Source organism: Macaca mulatta, chromosome X, assembly GCF_049350105.2.
Source record: "Macaca mulatta isolate MMU2019108-1 chromosome X, T2T-MMU8v2.0, whole genome shotgun sequence".
NCBI classification, from domain to species: Eukaryota; Metazoa; Chordata; class Mammalia; order Primates; family Cercopithecidae; genus Macaca; species Macaca mulatta.
The window spans coordinates 30529689-30551532 of NC_133426.1; the positions used below are offsets into that span (position 1 = coordinate 30529689).

The following is a 21844-nucleotide window of genomic DNA, read 5'->3' on the forward strand; positions in this document are numbered from 1 at the left end:
CAGATTCAAATGATCTTTAACGCTAATTGGATTAAGATGATCTGAGATTGCTAATGCTAGTAGCCTAACTTCCTTTCAGAAATAAAAGTAAATCCTTTCTGGAGGAAGACAACATCAATTAGAGCCTCAAAAAATCTCTAGAATTTTTCATATGCATTATCTAGTTTTCTATTTAAAAAAAAAGCATGCATACAAAACAAAACGTGACTGAAAAGCAACAGAAACAAGTGACATTAGAAACAAACTCAAGAAATTCAGATACTAGAGTTTTTAGACTTTAAAATAGCCATAATTAATATGTTCAAGGAATTAATTGACAAGATTGAGATCGATAATCTTGGCAAAGAATTGAAAGTGCATTTTAAATGGACATTTTAGAACTGTATTAAGAACTCAATTGATGGGGTTTTACCATCAGAGGAGACATAGCTGCAGATGAATTTGTGAGCTGGAAGATGAATCAGAACTGCAAGAGAGAGTAAAATATTTAGACTGAAGCACAGAGAAACAAAAGTTTAGAAAATGCACAAAAGAATGTAAGAGAAATACAGGAAAAGGTGAAGAAGTTTAATGTATTTGTAATTGGACTTCCAGAAGGAAAGGAAAGAGAAAAAACAAGGCAGAAATAACATTTGACAGATAATGGGAGAAAGTTTTTCAAAACTGATGAAAGATGCCAAGCTGTAGATTCAATAAGCACTATAATCCCTAGGCAAGATGAATATACAGAAGACCATACTTACGCTGGGATATGAAGATATAAAGTTTTGAAGTAGCCTGAGGAAAAAAGATATGTAAACTTCAAAAAGAGTGACCCTAAGACTTTCAGCTAAGTTATCAATGGAAGCAAAGGAAGTCAGAATGCAATGGAATGAAACCTTTAAAGTACTCAAAGAAAGTAACTTCCACATACAGTTCTATATCCAGTGAAAAAATTATTAAGAAATGAAAGTGAAATATACTAGGAGTTGGTGAGGATATAGAGGTCACCAAAAGCTATGCAGAGTAGTGTAGACTTGATACACTAGGCAGCTAACCCATTGTCTTAGTCCATTCAGGCTACTATAACAAAATACCCTAGATTGGATAATTTATAAACAATAAAAATTGTATTGTTTATACATTGGATAGGGCATAAAGAGGAGGGAGAAAATAAAGCAGGCCTGTGAGATTTTCAGCCTGAGAGAACAGAAGGAAATTAAATAATATTTAGGGGGTACCAAACTGAGAGAAAAAATGGCCTTGTTTTGGACAAGGTGAGTATTGGACTTGTAATAGAAGCTAATTTTGGGCAATGAGAAATTAGATGGTTCCAAATGTAGACTTGGAAATTGATAACATAGATGTGATAATCTCAATTTATTATAGATGAACTCACTATAGTAATTAATGTAAAATTAATTCAATGAAAGAATAGGTGCCTTTCTGTGTTCCAGGTTTTGTGATAACCCTTGGCATATAGTGACAAACCAGGAAGACCTTGTACTTGCCTTTGTGCTACAGAAACTAAGGATGGGAGTTTGGAAGCTAGAAGGAGAAAGGGAAATAGGAAAGGAGGAGAGCCACTAAGAAATAACAAGGATAGATTCTGCCTCCAGTTATATTTCATCCAGGAAAACACTGAAGTGTCATATCTCCATGTAGGTCTTCAGTTGAAAATATCAACATAATATTAAATCTTCAGCAGTTTTATTCTAAAGCAACACAAGGTAGGATGAATGGAAACAATGAGATTTTCACATATATTTGTCTTTGAACTTCTTTTGCTTTGTTTGTATCACAGTCTGTGGGTTTTATACTTTTTTCTCTGTCTCAGTTCATGCTGCTTTAACAAAAATATCATAGGCTGGGTGGCTTATAGAGTAGAAATTTATTTCTCACATTTCTGGAAGCTAGAAGTTCAAGATCAAGGTGCTCACCCATCTGGTGTCTAGTGAGGACCTACTTCCTGGTTTGCAGATGACTGTCTTCTCATCCTCATATGGCAGAGAGTGATAAAAAGAAAGCAAGCTCTCTCCTCTTTTAATGAGGGTACTGATCTCATTAATGAGGGCTCCACCCTCATGACCTAATTTACCTCTCAAAGGTCCCGTCTCTAATACCATCATATTAGGAGTTAAGATTTTAACATGTGAATTTGGAAGAGACATGTACATTCAGTCCATAGCATTCTCTTTGTATGCTTTCTTCTTTCCTTGTCTATTTCTCTTGTAAATCTCTGTAACTCTAGGCCTGTCCTTCTCCTCTTTATTTCTCTGTCTTACTAAATTATACAACAGATGATATATGCATATATATAGCTGTATGTAAATATATATATATTTTAAATAGAGATAGGGTCTCACTGTGTTGAGTAGGCTGGTCTTGAACTCCTGGCCTCAAGTGATCCTCCCATTTCGGCCTCCCAAAGTGCTGGGATTACAGGTGTGAGCCACCATGCCCGGCCAGATGAGCAATATTTATTACAAACAAGCATATGAGAGGAGCACCTTATGTTTCCCTTTTTAAAAACTTCTACATGGCCTCCTTTCTTTATGGCCCAGGGATACTTGATAAGCAGTAATTCACTCACCCCCACTACAGTAACAGAAAACCCAAGATAGGAGAACTTCAGGATGTCATTGTTGGCCATGGCATAGGCTTGATGAAGGTTAAGACCGAGAAGAGCTATTTGATTTTGCTTGCAATAAAGGTATGTTCGTTTATTGACATCTTTTCTATCAGATACGATTATAAACAGAAAAAAATTTAAATGGGTCCATTGAGGAACAGATGGCCTAATTTACAAGTTCTATATATTTTTTAATTCTGTGATTAACAAGGTAAACATTAATGTGATATCTAAAATGGGGAAATGTCACTTTGCATCACTGCTTCCCAGCCACTGTGCCATGATGCAGGCATTTACAATAATGACCTCATTGGTGGATCAGCAAGAGCTTTGTGGCCCTGGATCTGAAGCAGGCCTTGGGCTTCTCTTGCCTCTTTTCAGTTATCTGAGTCCTCCTGGTACTTCTCTCTCTCCCTTTTAGCATTATCTTCAATATTCCCTTCCACAGGGTTTCCTCTACCCACCCATTTTTCTTTTTTTTTTTTTTTTTTTTTTTGAGACGGAGTGATCTCACGCTGTTGCCCAGGCTGGAGTGCAGTGGCACCATCTCGGCTCACTGCAAGCTCCGCCTCCCGGGTTCCCGCCATTCTCCTGCCTCAGCCTCCTGAGTAGCTGGGACTACAGGCGCCCGCCACCGCGCCCGGCTAATTTTTTGTATTTTTAGTAGAGACGGGGTTTCACTGTGGTCTCGATCTCCTGACCTTGTGATCCGCCCGCCTCGGCCTCCCAAAGTGCTGGGATTACAGGCTTGAGCCACCGCGCCCGGCTACCCACCCATTTTTCTAAGCCTTTTCCTTCCAAACGCAGCTTTTATTAATGGTCTATATAACTGGTTGTCTTCTAACTATTATTGAAAAAGTAATTAAGCCACAGATTCAATTGATCAGAAAGCACGAAACTACCCAAGTAGTTAAAATGTGAAGTGGGAGAAGGCTTGAATCAGTGATGTTTAGTATGTTTACACATACATTTTATTGATGCTATCAGGGAAATGTTCTGTCCGAACTTTAAAGGCCTAGCTGTATTTCCCCCTAATTGGCCAAGTTTGCTCACTCACCACTGCAGTTGATTGGTATGCATGATAAGTATAGAGCAATATGACCCTCACTCTGGTAGCTTTCTGTAAAGCACAATTCTTGATTTAATATAAAAATACCATTAATAGGCCGGGCGTGGTGGCTCACGCCTATAATCCCAACACTTTGGGAGGCTAAGGTGGGTGGATCACCTGAGGTCAGGAGTTTGAGACCAGCCTGATCAACATGGAGAAACCCCGTCTCTACTAAAAATACAAAATTAGCTGGGTGTGGTGGTGCATGCCTCTAATCCCAGCTATTCAGAAGACTGAGGTAGGAGAATTGCTTGAACCCAGGATGCAGAGGTTGCAGTGAGCTGAGATTGCACCATTACACTCCAGCCTGGGCAACAAGAGTGAAACTCTATCTCAAAAAAAAAAAAAAAAAAAAAGAAAAAAGGAAACCATTCATAGTAGGGACTAATCCAGCAAGGCAAGAGTCCCTGGCTTAACACTTAGTATATTAAAGAAAACCACCCACAAAAAATATTTCATTGTCCCTGAAATATTTTTCTATGTTTAAATGGTAGTGCAAACATTTTTTTGCTAAGATGTTGGATTTAAAGTTCCCAATGGCACACATAACTCTTTATGCAGAGTGTTGCAATTTTAAAGATTGGTTATCGTTTTTACATTTGTTTTCACATACTGGTTAACAGTGGGCCAATTATTAAACCTATGTGATCATGAGTTGAGATCTGAACCTTGAGCTCAGTCCTTTTATCTTTTCTGGAACTGGCTTATGTTTCAAAGAATCAGCAGAAAAGAAAACCATAGATGACAAACCACCTAAAACTCCTAAGCACACTTAACTTTAGACAATAAAGTATGGTTTTTTTTTTAAATTGGTTCTTTGTGGGAGGTTTTTCACTTTTGTAAAATCTAGAATTTTCAGCTTTATTAAGATCCACTTATTTGCCTTTAAAAAAAATTCCATATTACAGGATTCTTTGAAAACCTTACATTTCCCTCAATCCTGGATAAAGAAATACTGCTGTATTTTGGAGTGAATGAATTATTCAAATCTGTCCAAATAAAAAGAAACTGATTTAGTTTTCAACTTTGAGTTATCCAATCTTTAATAATTATTTTTTATCCCGTTAAGACTGTGACGTCATCATGGCTATACCTACCTAGAGGTTTAATTCTAGATTCAGGCTCTGGGTTCAGATCCTAGCTTTTCCACTTCCTACCATTCTGTGCCTGTTCCCTTGAGAGTTAAACTGGGGAGACGAAAAGTGTATACCTTATAGGCTTGAGGTGTAGATCAGTGCGTTAATATATGTAGGATACTTAAGCCAGGGCCTGACAGACTCTAAGGCTTCAGTAATTGTTAGCTAGGGCCACTGTTCTGAATTGGCTGATAGCTTTTTTCATCCAGTAATGCCAGATGAAATGATTGGTTTATACATGACAGGTGTTCCTAGGGGAAATGCAGAGCCTACCTGGGATCACCCACACTCAAGTCAGTCATTGATATTTTGGCATTTTATACCCAAGAGCTGAAATTGGCTTTAGCCCCTGCCTTTTGGCATATATGTAAATCAATTTTTCCTTCCCAACTCTCTGGTTTACTTTTGGCCCCACCTGTTTCTGAGAATGAAGGTGAGGGGCAGCCATCAATATAGTCTCTTCCACCTTGCAAATGACCACTTACCCAGCTTAATTAATAGCTTAGCTTTTGACAAATAGTAAAATGCCATAACTAAATCTGTTTTACTATCATGTCTCTTGTGGGAGAAACAACCCCGTATGTAACACTTTGTGTAACTGTCAGCAGTCTGTGCTTAGGATGTGTTCCGTAACCTGGAGCCTCACCTTCACCTCACTTCCTATCACCCTAGCAGCTCATGACAGACCATTTCAGAGAAGATTTATTATTTGTCTTTGTTTCTAGTCAACTGGAAATCAGTTAGATGATTTTAGTGGGGTTTTTTTTTTTTTTTACTGTGTTTTGTTTTTCCTTCTATTGTTATGACTAATGAAACACTGGAAATTTATGAGGTTTTATTATTCTAAATATTTTAAAAATAATTTATTCCTCTGTACTGTTTGTTACTATGTCACTAACTCTAGTCCATGGGGATTGAGGCAACTACATTTATCTTCACTCTTCAAACTTTTTGTTTTTTCCAGAACAAACTAAATCTACCAGACAGATTGGATGTGACTATTTAATACAAATAAGTTCAGATCGTCCAAGTTGTGTTTATTAACTTACTTATTTGGTGGGCTTGACCATTTAATTCCGCTTTACTTGGTGTAGATAAGGGGAGGGATATACCTTCTAGAAGTGGGCTGTCTAGTGTTCTGACTCCCTAGCATCTATTTTCCTTCTATTTTTTTCCTAATTACTTTGGAAGTTAGCAATCCCCTGTTCCCTCTAGACACATTGCTCCCTTCTGTGGAGGTGCCTTTTACTCCCAGCTATCTTACCAGGAAAGTGCTTTCTTGGGGACCTGCCTTCCCAAAACAGCCCTTTCATGTCTTAGTGCAGATGGTCACAACACAGACTGTAGCATGCTCCTTGCCATTCCTTTCTAACATCCCCTAGGATTGTGCTTCCTCAGTACACCATCCATCATTTCAATTTAGTGGTTGAATGAATAGTCGATTACCACCTGAGCCACTTTTCTAATTAGGATGCATATATGTTGCCAGGTAGAGAAGAGTCATCCTAAACAAGAAGCAGGTATTTACCTGTCTTCATCCAAATGAAAATATTATTGAATCAGAGATTCATACTGGACTTCCTTTGTTCCCTTTCTGCTCCCCGCCTCTTCCTTTTCTTTTTCTACACTCCAGTGTGTAGAAAAATGTTCATTCTGACGAACTTGCCCAAGTGATCTATCATTTCCTACATGGTCAACAAGAGACCTTGAACCTGGCCATCTCTAGCATGAATTGCCCTTATTTCTTCTAATGCTCCAGCTGCTCCAGTTTCTCCTGGCCCTTCAGTTCCAGTTGCCGTTGTTCCCTCTGGCTCTTCAGTTCCAGCTGCTGGTACTTCCTCAGGTATTGGTGCTCTGGCTATTGCTCACTTCCCAGCCTCCCAAGTCCTATATGTTGGGGGAAATTGACTTCTGCTGCCAGATCTGGATCTGTCATTCCTTTTGATTGTTCTCAGAGATTACCTACACAAGGGGCTTAGTCCTCCAGCTTGGGAGTCTTCTCTTTGGCTTTGGTCTCTTCTGCAAGTCTAATTCTGCCGTCTTAGCTTCTTTAATGAGTTTTCTAATTTTTTTGTTCTTAATTCAATTAATTTTGAGCATTTGTGAATTGCTTGGTAGTGTACCAAACACTGATAGTTTTCTCTTTGGCAGTTTTACTAATGCATTCCATGTATTCTAACTGCCTTAACGTCTGGCTGTAAAAACAAAGTAATTCTTACGACAGCTTTCTATGATCATGGAACAATGGAAGGAGAAAGACTTTAGAGACCATCTAGTCCAGCCTCCTTATTTTATATTTACAGAATCCAGACCAAGAAGGGTAAAATGAATTGCCTAAGTCACATAGCTTATTGTTGGCAAAGCCAAACATTGAATTTTGGTCTCCCTGATTTCACATCCAGTGTTTTGATTCTTTGTGGTGAGGATTTAACTCTGTGTTTACCGCTATTGTCAGTCATAGCTGCAAACTTTCAAGTGAGGAATAAAGTGCCTAAGTGGTCCTTGCTAATAAACAATAGAATCACAGGGCCCCTGGGACTCAATTGGGGGGTTCTTTTAGATTTTTTTTTTATTTAACAAATAATTGGAACACACCTAGTATTTTAAAGAACATGCTCTTCAAAAGATGAAAAGAGTTTCTCCCGGGAGGCGGAGGCTGCAGTGAGCCGAGATTGCGTCACTGCACTCCAGACTGGGCCACAGCACGAGACTCTGTCTCAAAAAAAAAAAAAAAAAAAAAAAAAGAGAGCGAGAGAAAGAGAAAGAAAAGAGGTTCTCGTATTTTAGTTTTATACTGAATTACTTGAGATACTTTTAACAAAAGTACAGAGACTCAGAGCTCAGGCCTTGCCTAGACCTGCAATCAGAATCATGCAAGGTAGGGCCTGGATTTTAAGGTTTTCCAGGTAGTCATGGTATGCTTTGGAGGAAATAACCACTGCTGTGAAGTCTAGCAGTGTTTCTCAAAATGGGGCACCTATTTAAAATTCAGATTTCTGGGCCTCATTCCCAGAACTTCTATCCTAGAATTTATGGGGATGGAGCCCATCTTTAAGCTCCCTTGTGAATGTTATATCCATTAAAATATGAAAAAACACTGGTCTAGAATATTTTAAGTCATTAACCAAAAAAGCCTAGAGTAGTGGCTTTCAAATGTATTTGTTCATGCCCCTTGGTAAGAATTGCATTTTACATAATGATTCGGCAAATCCACATAACTAAAACAAAAGTTTCACAAATCAATATTTATCTTACCCAGTGCAGTGAACTCTGATATTTTCCATTCTAATTCATCCTATTTCAATTTTTAAAGTAGGCAATCAAAACTCACTAAATTCATTTTTAAACTCATAGCTCACTGTAGTTTGAAACACTGAGTATTGAGATGTGCTTGTTAATTCTACCTATCATAGATTTAAAACTTTTCTAATTCTTCTACTTTTTCTAGTTATTTCTGTAAGCCAATAACACCTGCTAGGATTGCTTACCTGTAAGGAAGGTCCACTTTTGTCACAGTGTAAAAGTAGACTGCCCTTGTTCCCTGGACATGGGAGATCTTGCCACCTCCATGATGATGTCACTAATGGCTTATATCAATCACAGTGTAAATAATATAAAATTCTATTTCAACTAAATGAAATTTAAAGCAGGGGGCAGTTCTTTTGCTCATGGAAGCAGCAGTCCAAGGGTAGCTACGTTCAGGTGCTGTTTGATTCCAGACTCAGACAGTATCACTTGCATCCCCCTCAAGCCTGCCTTTTCTGGGATGGCTCCTGATGTGGCATATTCAACTCTCCCTTCATGAGGGCAGCAGGCCCAAGCCACACACTGCCAAGGTCAACTGAGAAGAGGGACTCTTGCAGACTGAGCACAAATCTTTTTGACCACATGTTATCTCCTGATCCAGTCACTGGGATCCAGACCCATTCCTGGAGCTGGGAGTAAGATCAAATCTCAGGCACACTACATGGCTGAGGATGAGGGCGGACCGATTTCCTAAAAAGAATTCGAAATACCTCTCCCCAACAGATGCAGGAGGAGTAGATACTGGACAGCAAATGCAGACGTTATCTATTATAGGCCATCTATTTTCATGGTCTTTCTCTTTTCCCTCCTGTTTTCTTGGTTGTGATGAGTCTTTTCTTGCTGCTTTTCCCACCTACAGAAACCAGTATCTTGTCCTGAAGTCCCCAGTTTCAATCTTGTGGGAAGTAGCCACTGTCAAAATGAAGTGCAGGGCCCTCCAGGGAAATGACAGCATAAGTAATTAGAAAGAATTGATTAACATTTACTACAGGAAATAACTGCTTTTTAATGAAGAGAATGGAGTAATAGAGAAGAGTTAACCAAACTACACAGTGATTGCTACCATTCAAATATGTGGTAGTGGGCAAGCTTGCATAGTCTTCCCTGGAGTCCTTTAAATAGACTATGAGACTGAGTCTTTTCAGGAGGTATCTGAGCAGTCAGTGTCCTAAAAATATCAAATGACCACAAATAGATTAAAAGTTATCAAAGTTTAAGTACAAAACTTAAATCTGGCAAATAAAATTCAGATGATTCTATTGGCTGCCTTTCACAATTACTTTATGTACTATTTAATGTTTCCTCTTCCTCAAGCCTGCTATCATGAAGCAAAATAGAAATCCTTTCCACCAGGGGGTTAGAAAGTAGATAATAGCTACTTAGTAAAGATAATGTTGATCCATTAAAATGGAGATTTTTTTTTCTATAGTCCAGCAGAGAGAAAGAATGGTGCCTTTAAAAGTATTCTAACGATTCCGGGTCTAGCATACTTGGAAAGATTTCAATGTAAATAAGCATTTTATATATAACAGACGGAATCTTTTGTTTCCTCAATAATAGAATCAAGTTCTCTACTTTGTCTTTGTTACAAATTGCTCCCTAGTTTGTTAAGATGCACACTTTATATATGGTATGATGATCCTGGGTTTTGCATTTTGTGCTACCAACTAGCCTGCCTAGCTTTTAGATATTCTCTGGCCTCATTTGTGCTTAGAAAATCTATATTCCAAATATTTTTTGTAGTTTTGTTCTATAAAAATAATATAAAATAAGCACTCTAAGGTTTGTATTATTCTCCTAACTTGGTCTGTAATTTTGCATAAAAGCTTTAAATCCTCTCATAAATTTATTTTTATCTAACAATATGCCCATTCATTTCTAATTTTCTAATTTCTATCTCTTGAAAGCTATAGCATTTTAATTCCTTATAGAAACTAATCAATCTTTTATCCTTGATGGTGATTTCAGTAAGTTCTTATTTTTTAAATGAAGTTTTTCATGTATATTATTTTATTTTGGTCTATAGTGTGGCTTGATCTAAGAACCCAGTCTACCGTTGAGAGTCTTAGTAAAAGAATTCCAGGAAATAATAACTTTGTCAAGGTAAGAATTTCTTCAAAAGTATACTACAAGAATATTTCTTTTTTTAAAAAAAGGTTGCAGATTTCACTAGAAAGAAGCATCTTATGGTACAATAGTTATTTGATACAATTTATAGAATCTTTTTCCCGGATAATTGAGGCCAACTCAAGTCTTTACCTTCCTGTCTTTCTTGCTCTGTGGTGGATTGGAACAATAATACCACAAAATTGACAGGCTGGAGGAGATTATAATGTGTCCCAGTGGCTTAAGTCATAACTTCCCTAGGGGTGCTTTCTTTCTTTCTTTTTTTTTTTTTTTGAGACAGAGTTTCACTCTTGTTGCCCAGGCTGGAGTGTAATGGCACAATCTCGGCTCACCGCAACCTCCACCTCCTGGGTTCAAGCAATTCTCCTGCCTCAGCCTCCCAAGTAGCTGGGACTACAGGCACATGCCACCACGCCCAGCTAATTTTTTGTATTTTTAGTAGAGATGTGGTTTCACTGTGTTAGCCAGGATGGTCTCAATCTCCTGACCTCCTGATCTGCCCGCCTCGGCCTCCCAAAGTGCTGGGGGCGGTGTGCTTTCTATAATTGAACTATGCTTTCCAAATCTATCCCTGTTATTTTCTACTGCCCATCAAAGAATGTTCTGGCTGTTTTTGAGTTTTTAAGCATCTGGATTCAGGGAGAGAGAGAAAGTAGAAAATGCTCTAGCTCTTTATTGAACCCCTCTTCCACTTTCTTCATATGAAGAAGGCTAATAAAACTGCCTACTTTTCAGTCCTTATATAGATCCCTCTTCATATAAAGGAAGGGAGAGTGAATTTTTAAAATAGGCAAGGAATTTTTTTTAGCAAGGTCAAGGCCAAGTTCTTCTAGCATCTAAAAGGAAGTTCCCTTTTTCTGTTTTTGTTTTTTGTGTGTGTGGTTTTTTTTTTTTTTTTTTTTTTTTTGAGGCGGAGTCTTCACTCTGTCGCCCAGGCTGGAGTGCAGTGGCACCATCTCGGCTCACTGCAAGCTCCGCCTCCCGGGTTCGCGCCATTCTCCTGCCTCAGCCTCCCGAGTAGCTGGGACTACAGGCGCCCGCCACCGCGCCCGGCTAATTTTTTGTATTTTAGTGGAGACGGGGTTTCACCGTGTTAGCCAGGATGGTCTCGATCTACTGACCTCGTGATCCGCCCGCCTCGGCCTCCCAAAGTGCAGGGATTACAGGCGTGAGCCACCGTGCCCGGCCGTTTTTTGTGTTTTTGTTGTTGTTGTTTATCCCCTTTTTATTTGTCAGTTGGATGCTTGTGTCATTTTCTTCTAAAACTACTGTTGAAATCCCATTAATTGCAGTAATCTGACCATTCCGTCCCCCCACAATAACTTCAGACTTGTCCTGAATAAATCATTTTCTATTCCGTTCCCTTCATCACCCTGCCCAACCCTCATCCTCACCTCCAGCTGCACTCTGCTTCAAGGGATGCATGTTTTTCTCTCCAATGTCATTTTAGGCAACTTTTACACTTTCTACCCCCATCATGAAAATAAGATATTATGTATTACCTTGCCATTGACTTTGTGAGATCTTCCCAGGTCGTCTTTTGGGATGACCCTTGGTCCTTCAAATTAAATAATATTTCCATAAATTATCTCCTTCCTTTTTTTTTTTTTTTTTTTTTTGAGATAGAGTCTTACTCTGTCATCCAGGCTGGAGTGTAGTGGCACAATCTCTGCTCACTGCAACCTCCACCTCCCGGGTTCAAATGATTCTCCTGCCCCAGCCTCCACCGTAGCTGAGATTACAGGCATGCACCACCAAGCCCAGCTAATTTTTTTTCTATTTTTTAGTGGAGACGGGGTTTCACCGTCTTGGCCAGGCTGGCCTCGAACTCCTGAGCTCAGGTGATCCGCCCGCCTCAGCCTCCCAAAGTGCTGGGATTACAGATGTGAGCCACTGTGCCTGGTCTCTTTTCATTATTTTTGTACATTGATTATTATTATTTTTTTTTAAGAAAGCTAGAAAACCTTGAGTTAAGATTTTTAATTTACAGGTTGCATTAGAGTATTACATATTTTGGTTTGAGTTTTCTTACAAAACCATACTTGTATGAGATAGGAGGGAAAAAGTTATCACTCTCTGTAGTTAGGTGACAAATGAGAATAGGGATGGGGAGGGGAACATAGTTGCATTATTTTTGTGTGTGTATTTTCTTAACTAGTTAACTTTAATCAGCCTTTATATATGCATTTAGTGTTTAATATACTAACCACAAATGAGTTGGGTTTGACCCGTTCTCAAGGAAGATTGGTAAGCACATGTGTGTTTCATTTTTACCCATTAACCTTTCTTCAGTTCATGTTCCCTCTGTTTAATATATTTGCTAAATTTAGGCAACTGCTGTTTTATATAGAGTAATTCTGTGTTGTTTTATTTATTTTTTATTTATTTTTTTTGAGACAGAATCTCGCTCTGTCATCCAGGCTCGAGTGCAGTGGCGTGATCTTGGCTCACTGCAATCTCTGCCTCCCAGGTTCAATCGATTCTCTTGTCTCACCTTCCCAAGTAGCTGAGATTACAGGTGTGCACTACCATGCCCAGCTAAATTTTTATATTTTTAGTAGAGACGGGGTTTCACCATGTTGGCCAGGTTGGTTTTGAACTCCTGACCTCAAGTGATCCACCCGCCTCAGCCTCCCAAAGTGTTGGGATTACAGGCATGAATCACCACACCTGGCCCTGTGTTGCTTTGATTTGGCATGTCTTTGAGTTCTACTTTAGTGTCTACTAATTTCATGTTATGTTATTTGAACATGTGTGTGTATATATGTAAAATATGTTATTAAGTCTTATTGTTTTAAAAGTTTTCTGGTTATGATCATTAGTTTATGATTTGGTATACTCTCTGATTTTTAATAGTTTAAATACCATTTTTATGGAATATAAAATAAACAGCATAGTTTTGAACTAGGTTATACATACAATACTAATTTATTGCAAAAATCAACATCTGCATTGTCACTATCTAATTACAGGATGTTGTGTCATTTAATTTTTTCTTTACCTTGCTACGTGGATGCCCTTTGAACTGTAAACATGTCACCCTAATCTTTGTTCATGAACATGCTTTCCTGTGCCATGAGACAGGAAAAGCATTTTTATTCATAATACTATGGGATTGCCTTCAGGGTCTTTGAATATTTTGTGATTTGTTGAGTTCTTTGGTTTGGTGGTTTTGTTTTAAACTGTTACACATTTCATTTGCTAACTGAACTTCACAACTGTTTTAGTCCAAGACAGGCCTTCCACTTAGCACTTACTTCAGTGCAGTGAAACTTCGTTGGCTCCTTGACAATGTGAGAAAAGTTCAAAAGGCCGTTGAAGAAAAACGAGCTCTTTTTGGGACTATTGATTCATGGCTTATTTGGGTATGTTTAAATATAATGGATATATGGAGAATTTTTTCAGAAATTTTTCTAGACTGCCTTGCCTATTGTTTTCTACTAGCAGGTCAGACTTTTTAATTAGCAGCATTATGAAGAAAAACCACTCAAGAAGCAGCAGGAGAACATTTCAGCTTCCATTCGAGAAGGATTTTTGCCTACTTCCTCTTTATTTTTTCTTGTTTTATTTCAGTGAAAACGAAGGATAATTACCAAAACTGTATCTCATATCTATTATCTTTAGGATGAGTAATTTAGGTACCCTTTCTCTATTGTTTGTTATATACTCCTTTCCCACTAGCCATGTCTTAGACAAAATAACTCTTTTTTTTTTTTTTTTTTTTTTTTTTTTTTTTGAGACGGAGTCTCGCTTTGTCGCCCAGGCTGGAGTGCAGTGGCCGGATCTCAGCTCACTGCAAGCTCCGCCTCGCGGGTTTACGCCATTCTCCTGCCTCAGCCTCCCGAGTAGCTGGGACTACAGGCGCCCACCACCTCGCCCGGCTAGTTTTTTGTATTTTTAGTAGAGACGGGGTTTCACCATATTAGCCAGGATGGTCTCGATCTCCTGACCTCGTGATCCGCCCGTCTCGGCCTCCCAAAGTGCTGGGATTACAGGCTTGAGCCACCGCGCCCGGCCGACAAAATAACTCTTTAGCAGGATAAAATACTTAGAGTACTTTTATGTTTTGCTTTCAACATTACACAACTGTCTCTTGTATAATCAAGCCATAATATGAAACTAAATCATAGTGGACATTTCTATTCAGAATCTCTTTGCCTAAGCTGAACACGCAGCAATCATCAACCTATGGCCAATCTTGTTTCTACTATACTCACATATTCTTTCTCCCCACAGATAATTTTAAAACAAATGCCAGACATTTCATTTTATTTGTAAATATTTCAGTATGTAATGATCTTTTTCAACATTCAAGGAACGTCAAGGAAGTATTGTCCCCACTCTCACTTGCCAGATCCACAGAGCAGGTCTTTCAGAACCCGTATCAGGAAGAGGCACATTCTTCACCTCTCCATGTGCTTGGCCAGGGCAGAATGTGCTTTGTGTTCATGGCCAGCCATTTTCACGTGTGTCAGTCACAGTCGAATGAGTACCTTTGACAATTGCATCGACCAGAGTAAGGCAAGATGTGGAAACCGTGAGCTGCAGGAGACTCAAGGGAGCACATTTTGGCTATAACCCACTGGATGCTGTTTATCGACCTTTGTTCCTTTCCTACCTCTTATTGCTTCCATGTAAAGGAAGGCAGCAGTGCCTCCAGTTCAGGCATGTGGGTATACCTGAGAAAGAAAGTTTAAAACTCTCCTTTTAAGATATATGCTTAGGTGAGTGTAGGCAGCATAATGCGAATTGTTTAAACAACAACAGCAGAAACAACAACAAAAAAACAGATAACAACAACACAGAATTCTCTAATAATCCTTATGAGGCAAATATTTCAATTTATTTCATCTTGCCAAATTTAATAAGACTCTGAGTTTTCTAAACATAATAGGATGAAAACAAAACTGATTTTTTATTTATCCATCAAGTAACTGGAATTGTGCTGATAAGCTGGCCACTAGCCACATTTGGCTGTTGAGCACTTGAAACATGATCAAATTGAGGTTTGCTGTAAGCATGGAATATACACCAGATTTCAGAGACTTAGTACAGAAAAAAGAAGGTAAAATGTCTCAATATTTTCACTGATTATATGTTGAAATGATATTTTGGATATATTGGGTTAAATAAAATACACAGTATTAAGATTAATTCTACCTGTTTCTTGTATACTTTCAACATAGCTACTAGAAAATCTAAAATTACATATGTGGCTCACATTTTATTTCTATTGGACACTGCTGTAAACTAGAAAACTAGATAAATGTAATGTTCCATTGTTTTGCTTTATATGCTCTGCTGATTATGACCCTTAACAATATGTAAATTAAATTGCAAATAAGTACAAATTTAACCTGTCTTTTTTATTCTGTCTAGAGTTTGACAGGAGGAGTCAATGGAGGTGTCCACTGTACAGATGTAACAAATGCAAGTAGGACTATGCTTTTCAACATTCATTCTTTGGAATGGGATAAACAGCTCTGCGAGTAAGTTCTGCTTTGTTCTACATATAGTTTTCCCAATACACTACCTATTTATAACCGAAATCTTACTATTTTCAGATGTCAGTGGAGCACCAAAATTTAACTGTTGATATTTCAACTACAATATGCAAATCTATGTTGTGTGTTTTTTAAAGAGAGACTATTATTGCATATATAATAAACAGGCCAAATTAATTATTCTTCATGGAAGATTAGGTTCCTTTATAAAAGTACTTTGGTTTCTGTGTGCTTTCTAATTTTTATTGATTGACTTGCAGAAAGTTAGAATGTTAAATATCTAAGAATACAACTATGTTCTGTTGGCTTATGTATTTATTACTATCTAACTCCATGCTCAAAAACATCCATTTCTAATTGTTATTTACACTTTTTGCATTTAAATACATATATATGTTTCTATATGTCTATTTAAAGCAGTGTTAAATACCCAATCTTACTGTTTTTCAGATTTTTTGGAATTCCAATGGAAATTCTTCCAAATGTCCGGAGTTCTTCTGAGATCTATGGCCTAATGGTAAAAAAAAAAAAAAAAAAAAAAAAAAAAAAAAACAACAACAACAACAAAAAAGTAAAAACCTAATAATTAAAGTTTTTTTTATTAGAAAACACCTTTACTATTTGAAATTTAAAGGTCAACTGTGTTATATTTTGTAACTTAAAAACTTTAAAGCCCTTCTTATCAATGGATTTGCATTTATAAACTTTAATTGGTTTTTCTTTGAGTATTATTATTTTAAAAGAATTAATGGGATACTCTAACTTTAGATGTTGGCATGAGCCAATTTATTCTTTGAATCCAAATAACTGTTTAGTACTTGTGGTGTCTGCTTTTAATTTAGCGGAGAGACTCTGCATATTTAGTAGTGTTCTTTTTCCCGTTGTATCTTTTTTTATGGCCAAACTATGTTATATATTAGATTCTTTATCTGCCTGAGCAAAATTTAGCAAAGAAACTGAAAGCAAAGAGTCTGTTTCTTTTTTTTTTTTTTTTTTTGAGACGGAGTCTCGCTGTGTCTCCCAGGCTGGAGTGCAGTGGCGTGATCTCGGCTCACTGCAAGCTCCACCTCCCGGGTTCACGCCATTCTCCCGCCTCAGCCTCCCAAGTAGCTGAGACTACAGGCGCCCGCCACCACGCCCGGCTAGTTTTTTGTATTTTTAGTAGAGACGGGGTTTCACCATGTTAGCCAGGATAGTCTCGATCTCCTGACCTCGTGATCCACCCGCCTCGGCCTCCCAAAGTGCTGGGATTACAGGCTTGAGCCACCGAAGAGTCTGTTTCTGATTTGGGATTGCTAATTAAACTAGTTTCTGTAATGGACATTTTTACTTTTGTTTTAATTGAAATCCAGTAAAGACATAGCTTCAGCAAAAAGTGTGCATTAAGAGTCTGTGGTTAAACATCAGGAATGAAAACCTCTAGGAGGATTTGCACTGGTGTTTGAGCACAAAAATCTGGAATTTATGATAATACTCAAGAGTAAGTCCGATAAATTACAAAAAGTATTGCTTAGACATTTCGTGAAAGATAAGAGAAACTTCACTTACAAAGTTAATATAGATGAGCACTAAGTGCTCTGGATAAAGCTTGAGCAAGAATTTTTAACTGTTTCATTTACAATAAAGCTTTTTAAGGCAACATAGAATTTCTTAAGGGAGCCATAGTCATTGCTTATCTACAGTAAAAGTGCTTTGATCATTTCATAGCTGTCTGCAAACTGACTTGGGTCAAGGAAAAAGAAACGATGCTTGAGAAATAGTTTCAGAGGATGGTTAGAAAAAAAACGTTGAACTGGCCTAGTTTTCTCTTGCATTTAAAATATTATGCTTCTATCCTTCTTTTTCCCCCTTGCTGACTGTAGAAAATCTCTCATAGCCTGGTGAGTAGGTTGCCCACCAATTATGTACCCATTCATTTGGAAAAGATACAGTGCACTTCCATTTATTTTTACACAAGCAGAAGTCCATTTACTAAACATATATATCTAGAACTTCCGTGACCTTCCAAATTATTATAAGCTCTAGTCACATTTTAATTTTAAAAAACCTTAATCCTGTTTGTTTTTAAAGAGTAATGTTCTAAAATAAAAGACTAAGGTAGTTTCCTGGAATGAGAGATTCTGATATTCTCATAAAGTACAACTGTGATGTACTTTGGGCTTTACCATAATAGGGCAATTAGATAGATATAGTTTGAAACGTCTATTTTAAATGGCATATTGACCACCTTTCCAGACCAGTTAGTTGGAAATGCACTGTTACTTTTTCTGCATGCTTCATCAAGGATGCTCCAGGAGGAGCATCAGAGGTCCCTCCCTATGAAGAAAAAAGAGCACTTTACATGCCTGAACACACATAGTAGATCCTGTTGATAGTTTGTTAATTTTGAAAGTATAAGCAAAGACTTCTTATAGTATTTAAATATATCAGGATATATAGCTTCTAGGTTTCCTATAGATTCACTTTAAGCCTTTTATGAAATTTACCCTTTACTTAATATCCAGGTTCAGATTTTCAAAGAATATATACAGTAAATAAAAATAGCAGGTTTTGAATTAACTGGAAAACATGAAAGAAATAAAATAATACCAGCTATCTAGAGGACGTTTTCTGTTTTGTAAAGGGTTTCTACGTATATCCTATTATTTCTTCCTTATCGTAGCTATGTGAGGTGGATTCTATTCTTGCCCTCACTTTAATAGATGGGATATCTAAAGCTCTCAGAGCCTGGGAGATTTGCTTATACGTGGCAGACCAAGGAGTCAGGTCCAAAGCTTTAGTTTGGTGCTCATCCTAGTACATCACTCCTACTTCAGGGATTTTATATATATATATATATATATATATTTTTTTTTTTTTTTTTTTGAGACGGAGGCTCACTCTATCACCCAGACTGGAGTGCAATGGCACAATCTTGGCTCACTGCAACCTCTGCCTCCTGGGTTCAAGTGATTCTCCCACCTCAGCCTCTTGAGTAGCTGGGATTACAGGCACCTGCCATTATGCATGGCTAATTTTGGTATTTTTGTGGAGATGGGGTTTTACCATGTTGGCCAGGCTGGTCTTGAACTCCTGACCTGAGGTGATCCTCCCACCTCGGCCTCCCAAAGTGTTGGGATTACAGGCATGAGACACAGTGCCTGGCCAGGGATTCTATTTCTTAGTTCTCCTAATTCCTTAATATCATTAAATATTGCCTTAAGTTAGTATGTCTTTTTTAAAAATTAAGGTTGTAAAGTCTACAGTCAGTCACTTAAATCTCATTTTTCTTCCTAGAATGCTGGCCATCATGATCAAAATAAAAACCAGTATTTGTGACATAAATTAACTGTTGCTTATCTAAATTTGAAGAAAGATGTTTGCTATGAACAAATAATATCCAATACCTGAACACTCTTGTGTTTAGAGCAGCTTGAGTAGAAAGAAAAGTTGCTAAAATATGGCCTTGCAAAATAAATATGTTTCATACTGGTTTGATGGCTATTGCAAGAATATATTAGTCATTTCATTTCTTAATAATGGCAATAATAGCAAAGCACTAATGAACTTGAGCAACCACGTAGCCCAATCTCCATTTTGTAGAGAAATAATGTGATGTATTGAGAGGTTTCAGCAGCCTGCTAGTGGATTAATACTAACTAACTAACCAAGAGTAGAGCCCTCATTTACTGGCTCCCCGTCTAATGTTTTATGTTCATTCTCCAGTGCCACATCTCTTCCTGTCATTCTAGGAATACTTGTAGTATCTGTCTCTGTATCATTCATTTAGTTGAAATGCTTTCTTTGTCTTGTCTGCCCACATCCTCTGGCACATTGCTACTTGTGTTCACTCTTGTTGCAGTTATGTTAGTAGAGCCAAAATTTTGTGACTATTCATAATCCTTTTTTTAAATTTTATTAGAAAGCTGGGGCCTTGGAAGGTGTGCCAATATCTGGGGTAAGTTTCATCACCAAGTATCTTCCCATCCCCACCCTTTTCCATGTCAAGGCTTTCCTCCTCTTAGTTCATCAGTCTGCCCCTTTTTAAACTAGGGAAAACAAGTGAAAGTCACAAAATTGGCTAATTCTTGTTCTTATGTGACATACTGTAGGCCATTGAGAATCTTTTGAATAAATTAATTTTAACTCTCCCTTCCCATACCTATTCTCTTATATATTAACAAATGGTATTACCAAATGGGGAAAATGGCCAAATGGAGAAAATTCAAAGTAATGTAGACAGTTCATTCTTTGATAAATAAAAAATGAAAAATAAATCCTATGGCTCTTCTAAAAAGGAAATTAATACTATTGTATTAGTCAGTGTTCTTTATTGTCATTTGTACTTTCAGTGTTTAGGGGACCAGTCTGCTGCATTGGTGGGACAAATGTGCTTCCAGATTGGACAAGCCAAAAATACGTGAGTTTAAGAAACAGACTTAAAAACCAGTACTGTTTTGTTTTTTCTACTTGGTGCTTTGAATAAGGAATATGGATCTTATAAAGACCTTAATTTGTAGGCCGGGCACGGTGGTTCACGCCTGTAATCCCAGCACTTTGGGTAGCCAAGGCAGGTGGATCACCTGATGTCGGGAGTTCAAGACCAGCCTGACCAACATGGAGAAACCCCGTCTCTACTAAAAGTACAAAATTAGCCGGGCGGGCGTGGTGGCACGTGCCTGTAATCCCAGCTACTCAGGAGGCTGAGGCAGGAGAATCGCTTGAACTCGGGAGGTGGAGGTTGCAGTGAGCCGAGATCGCGCTATCGTACTTCAGCCTGGGCAACAAGAGCGAAACTCCGTCTCAAGAAAATAAAAATAAAAATAAAAAAATAAATAAATAATATTACCTTCAAATAAGTATAGTGATTGGTGGAACAGAAAGAAAGTGCCAGCTTCAGACTCAGAAGGCGTGGCCCAAAGTGCTGGGATTACAGGTATGAGCCACCGCTCCTGGCCAACGTAATCTTTTAAATATTAAAAAAGCTACCTGCCAAGTATATGTATTCATGAACAAAAATGAATATGCCTCAAAAGCTGAAATGATAGTGACAATTATAACACAAGCTCAGCCAATGGCTATTGTGTTACCTATAATGTTTCATGTGCTTTAAACACATGATATCATTTAATCCACATATAGATCCTATTATTCCCATTTTATACATCAGGAAACTGATAATTAAAGAAAATAATTTATGCAACAGCATACAACCAGTAAGTGGGAGATGTAATATTTGCACCCAGATCCATCTCATTCCTTAGCCAGGGTTCTTAACCTGTGTACTATACTACCTCCTGTATGGAAAAGATTTCTATACGACTGGCAAGAGGCTACATTTAATTGTTCTCTTCTTGAGGATTTCCTAATTATCTCATCGATTTTAACTTCAGTGGTTAAGTTCTTCCTTTGTGAATAATGGAATATGTAACATTTCTAGATTAAACGTTCTTGTAATCTAGCAGGGTCAGCGGTTCTCATGCAAGAGTGTGACATTATTTGTGTGAGAATTTTGTTGTTGTTGTTGTTGTTGTTGAGACGGAGTCTGGCTCTGTCGCCCAGGCTGGAGTATAGTGGCGCGATCTCGGCTCACTGCAAGCTCCGCCTCCCGGGTTTACGCCATTCTCCTGCCTCAGCCTCCCGAGTAGCTGGGACTACAGGCGCCCACCACCACGTCTGGCTAGTTTTTTGTATTTTTTTTAGTAGAGACGGGGTTTCACTGTGTTAGCCAGGATGGTCTCGATCTCCTGACCTCGTGATCCGCCCGTCTCAGCCTCCCAAAGTGCTGGGATTACAGGCTTGAGCCACCGCGCCCGGCCTGTGTGAGAAGTTTTTGAGGAGAAGGGATGTGGGAATTCTTTGCAGGTCATGGTAATCTGAGATTACATGACCAAGAGCATTTGAGTCAGCCTGAGTCTGGAAACATTCTTGGAATCTGGGTTCCAGGCAGCTGAATCAAGAGTCAAGAGAAATAAGGTAGAAAACTAGGTTATTTTTCTCTTTCTTTCCTCCTCTGCCAGGAACACTACTGCTAGTAAATCAAATGTTATCTATATTTTAGGTGCCTAGC

General features: G+C 38.2%; 1 protein-coding gene across 16 annotated transcripts in view; it reads left to right on the plus strand.

The window, feature by feature from the left end:
• GK (glycerol kinase) overlaps positions 1–21844 on the plus strand; it is a 79784-nt gene that overhangs the window by 28072 nt on the left and 29868 nt on the right. For 4 of the 16 annotated variants that reach the window (XM_015127125.3, XM_015127129.3, XM_077988292.1 and 1 more), the window contains exons 5-12: positions 6618–6701; positions 10191–10267; positions 13519–13656; positions 15671–15780; positions 16246–16312; positions 17658–17675; positions 19697–19732; positions 20127–20194. In XM_015127125.3, the coding sequence (XP_014982611.1) occupies positions 6618–6701; positions 10191–10267; positions 13519–13656; positions 15671–15780; positions 16246–16312; positions 17658–17675; positions 19697–19732; positions 20127–20194 (598 nt within the window). The remainder of the gene's footprint in view (positions 1–6617; positions 6702–10190; positions 10268–13518; positions 13657–15670; positions 15781–16245; positions 16313–17657; positions 17676–19696; positions 19733–20126; positions 20195–21844) is intronic. The other 12 variants (XM_015127127.3, XM_077988296.1, XM_077988293.1 and 9 more) reach the window with 3 other exon arrangements.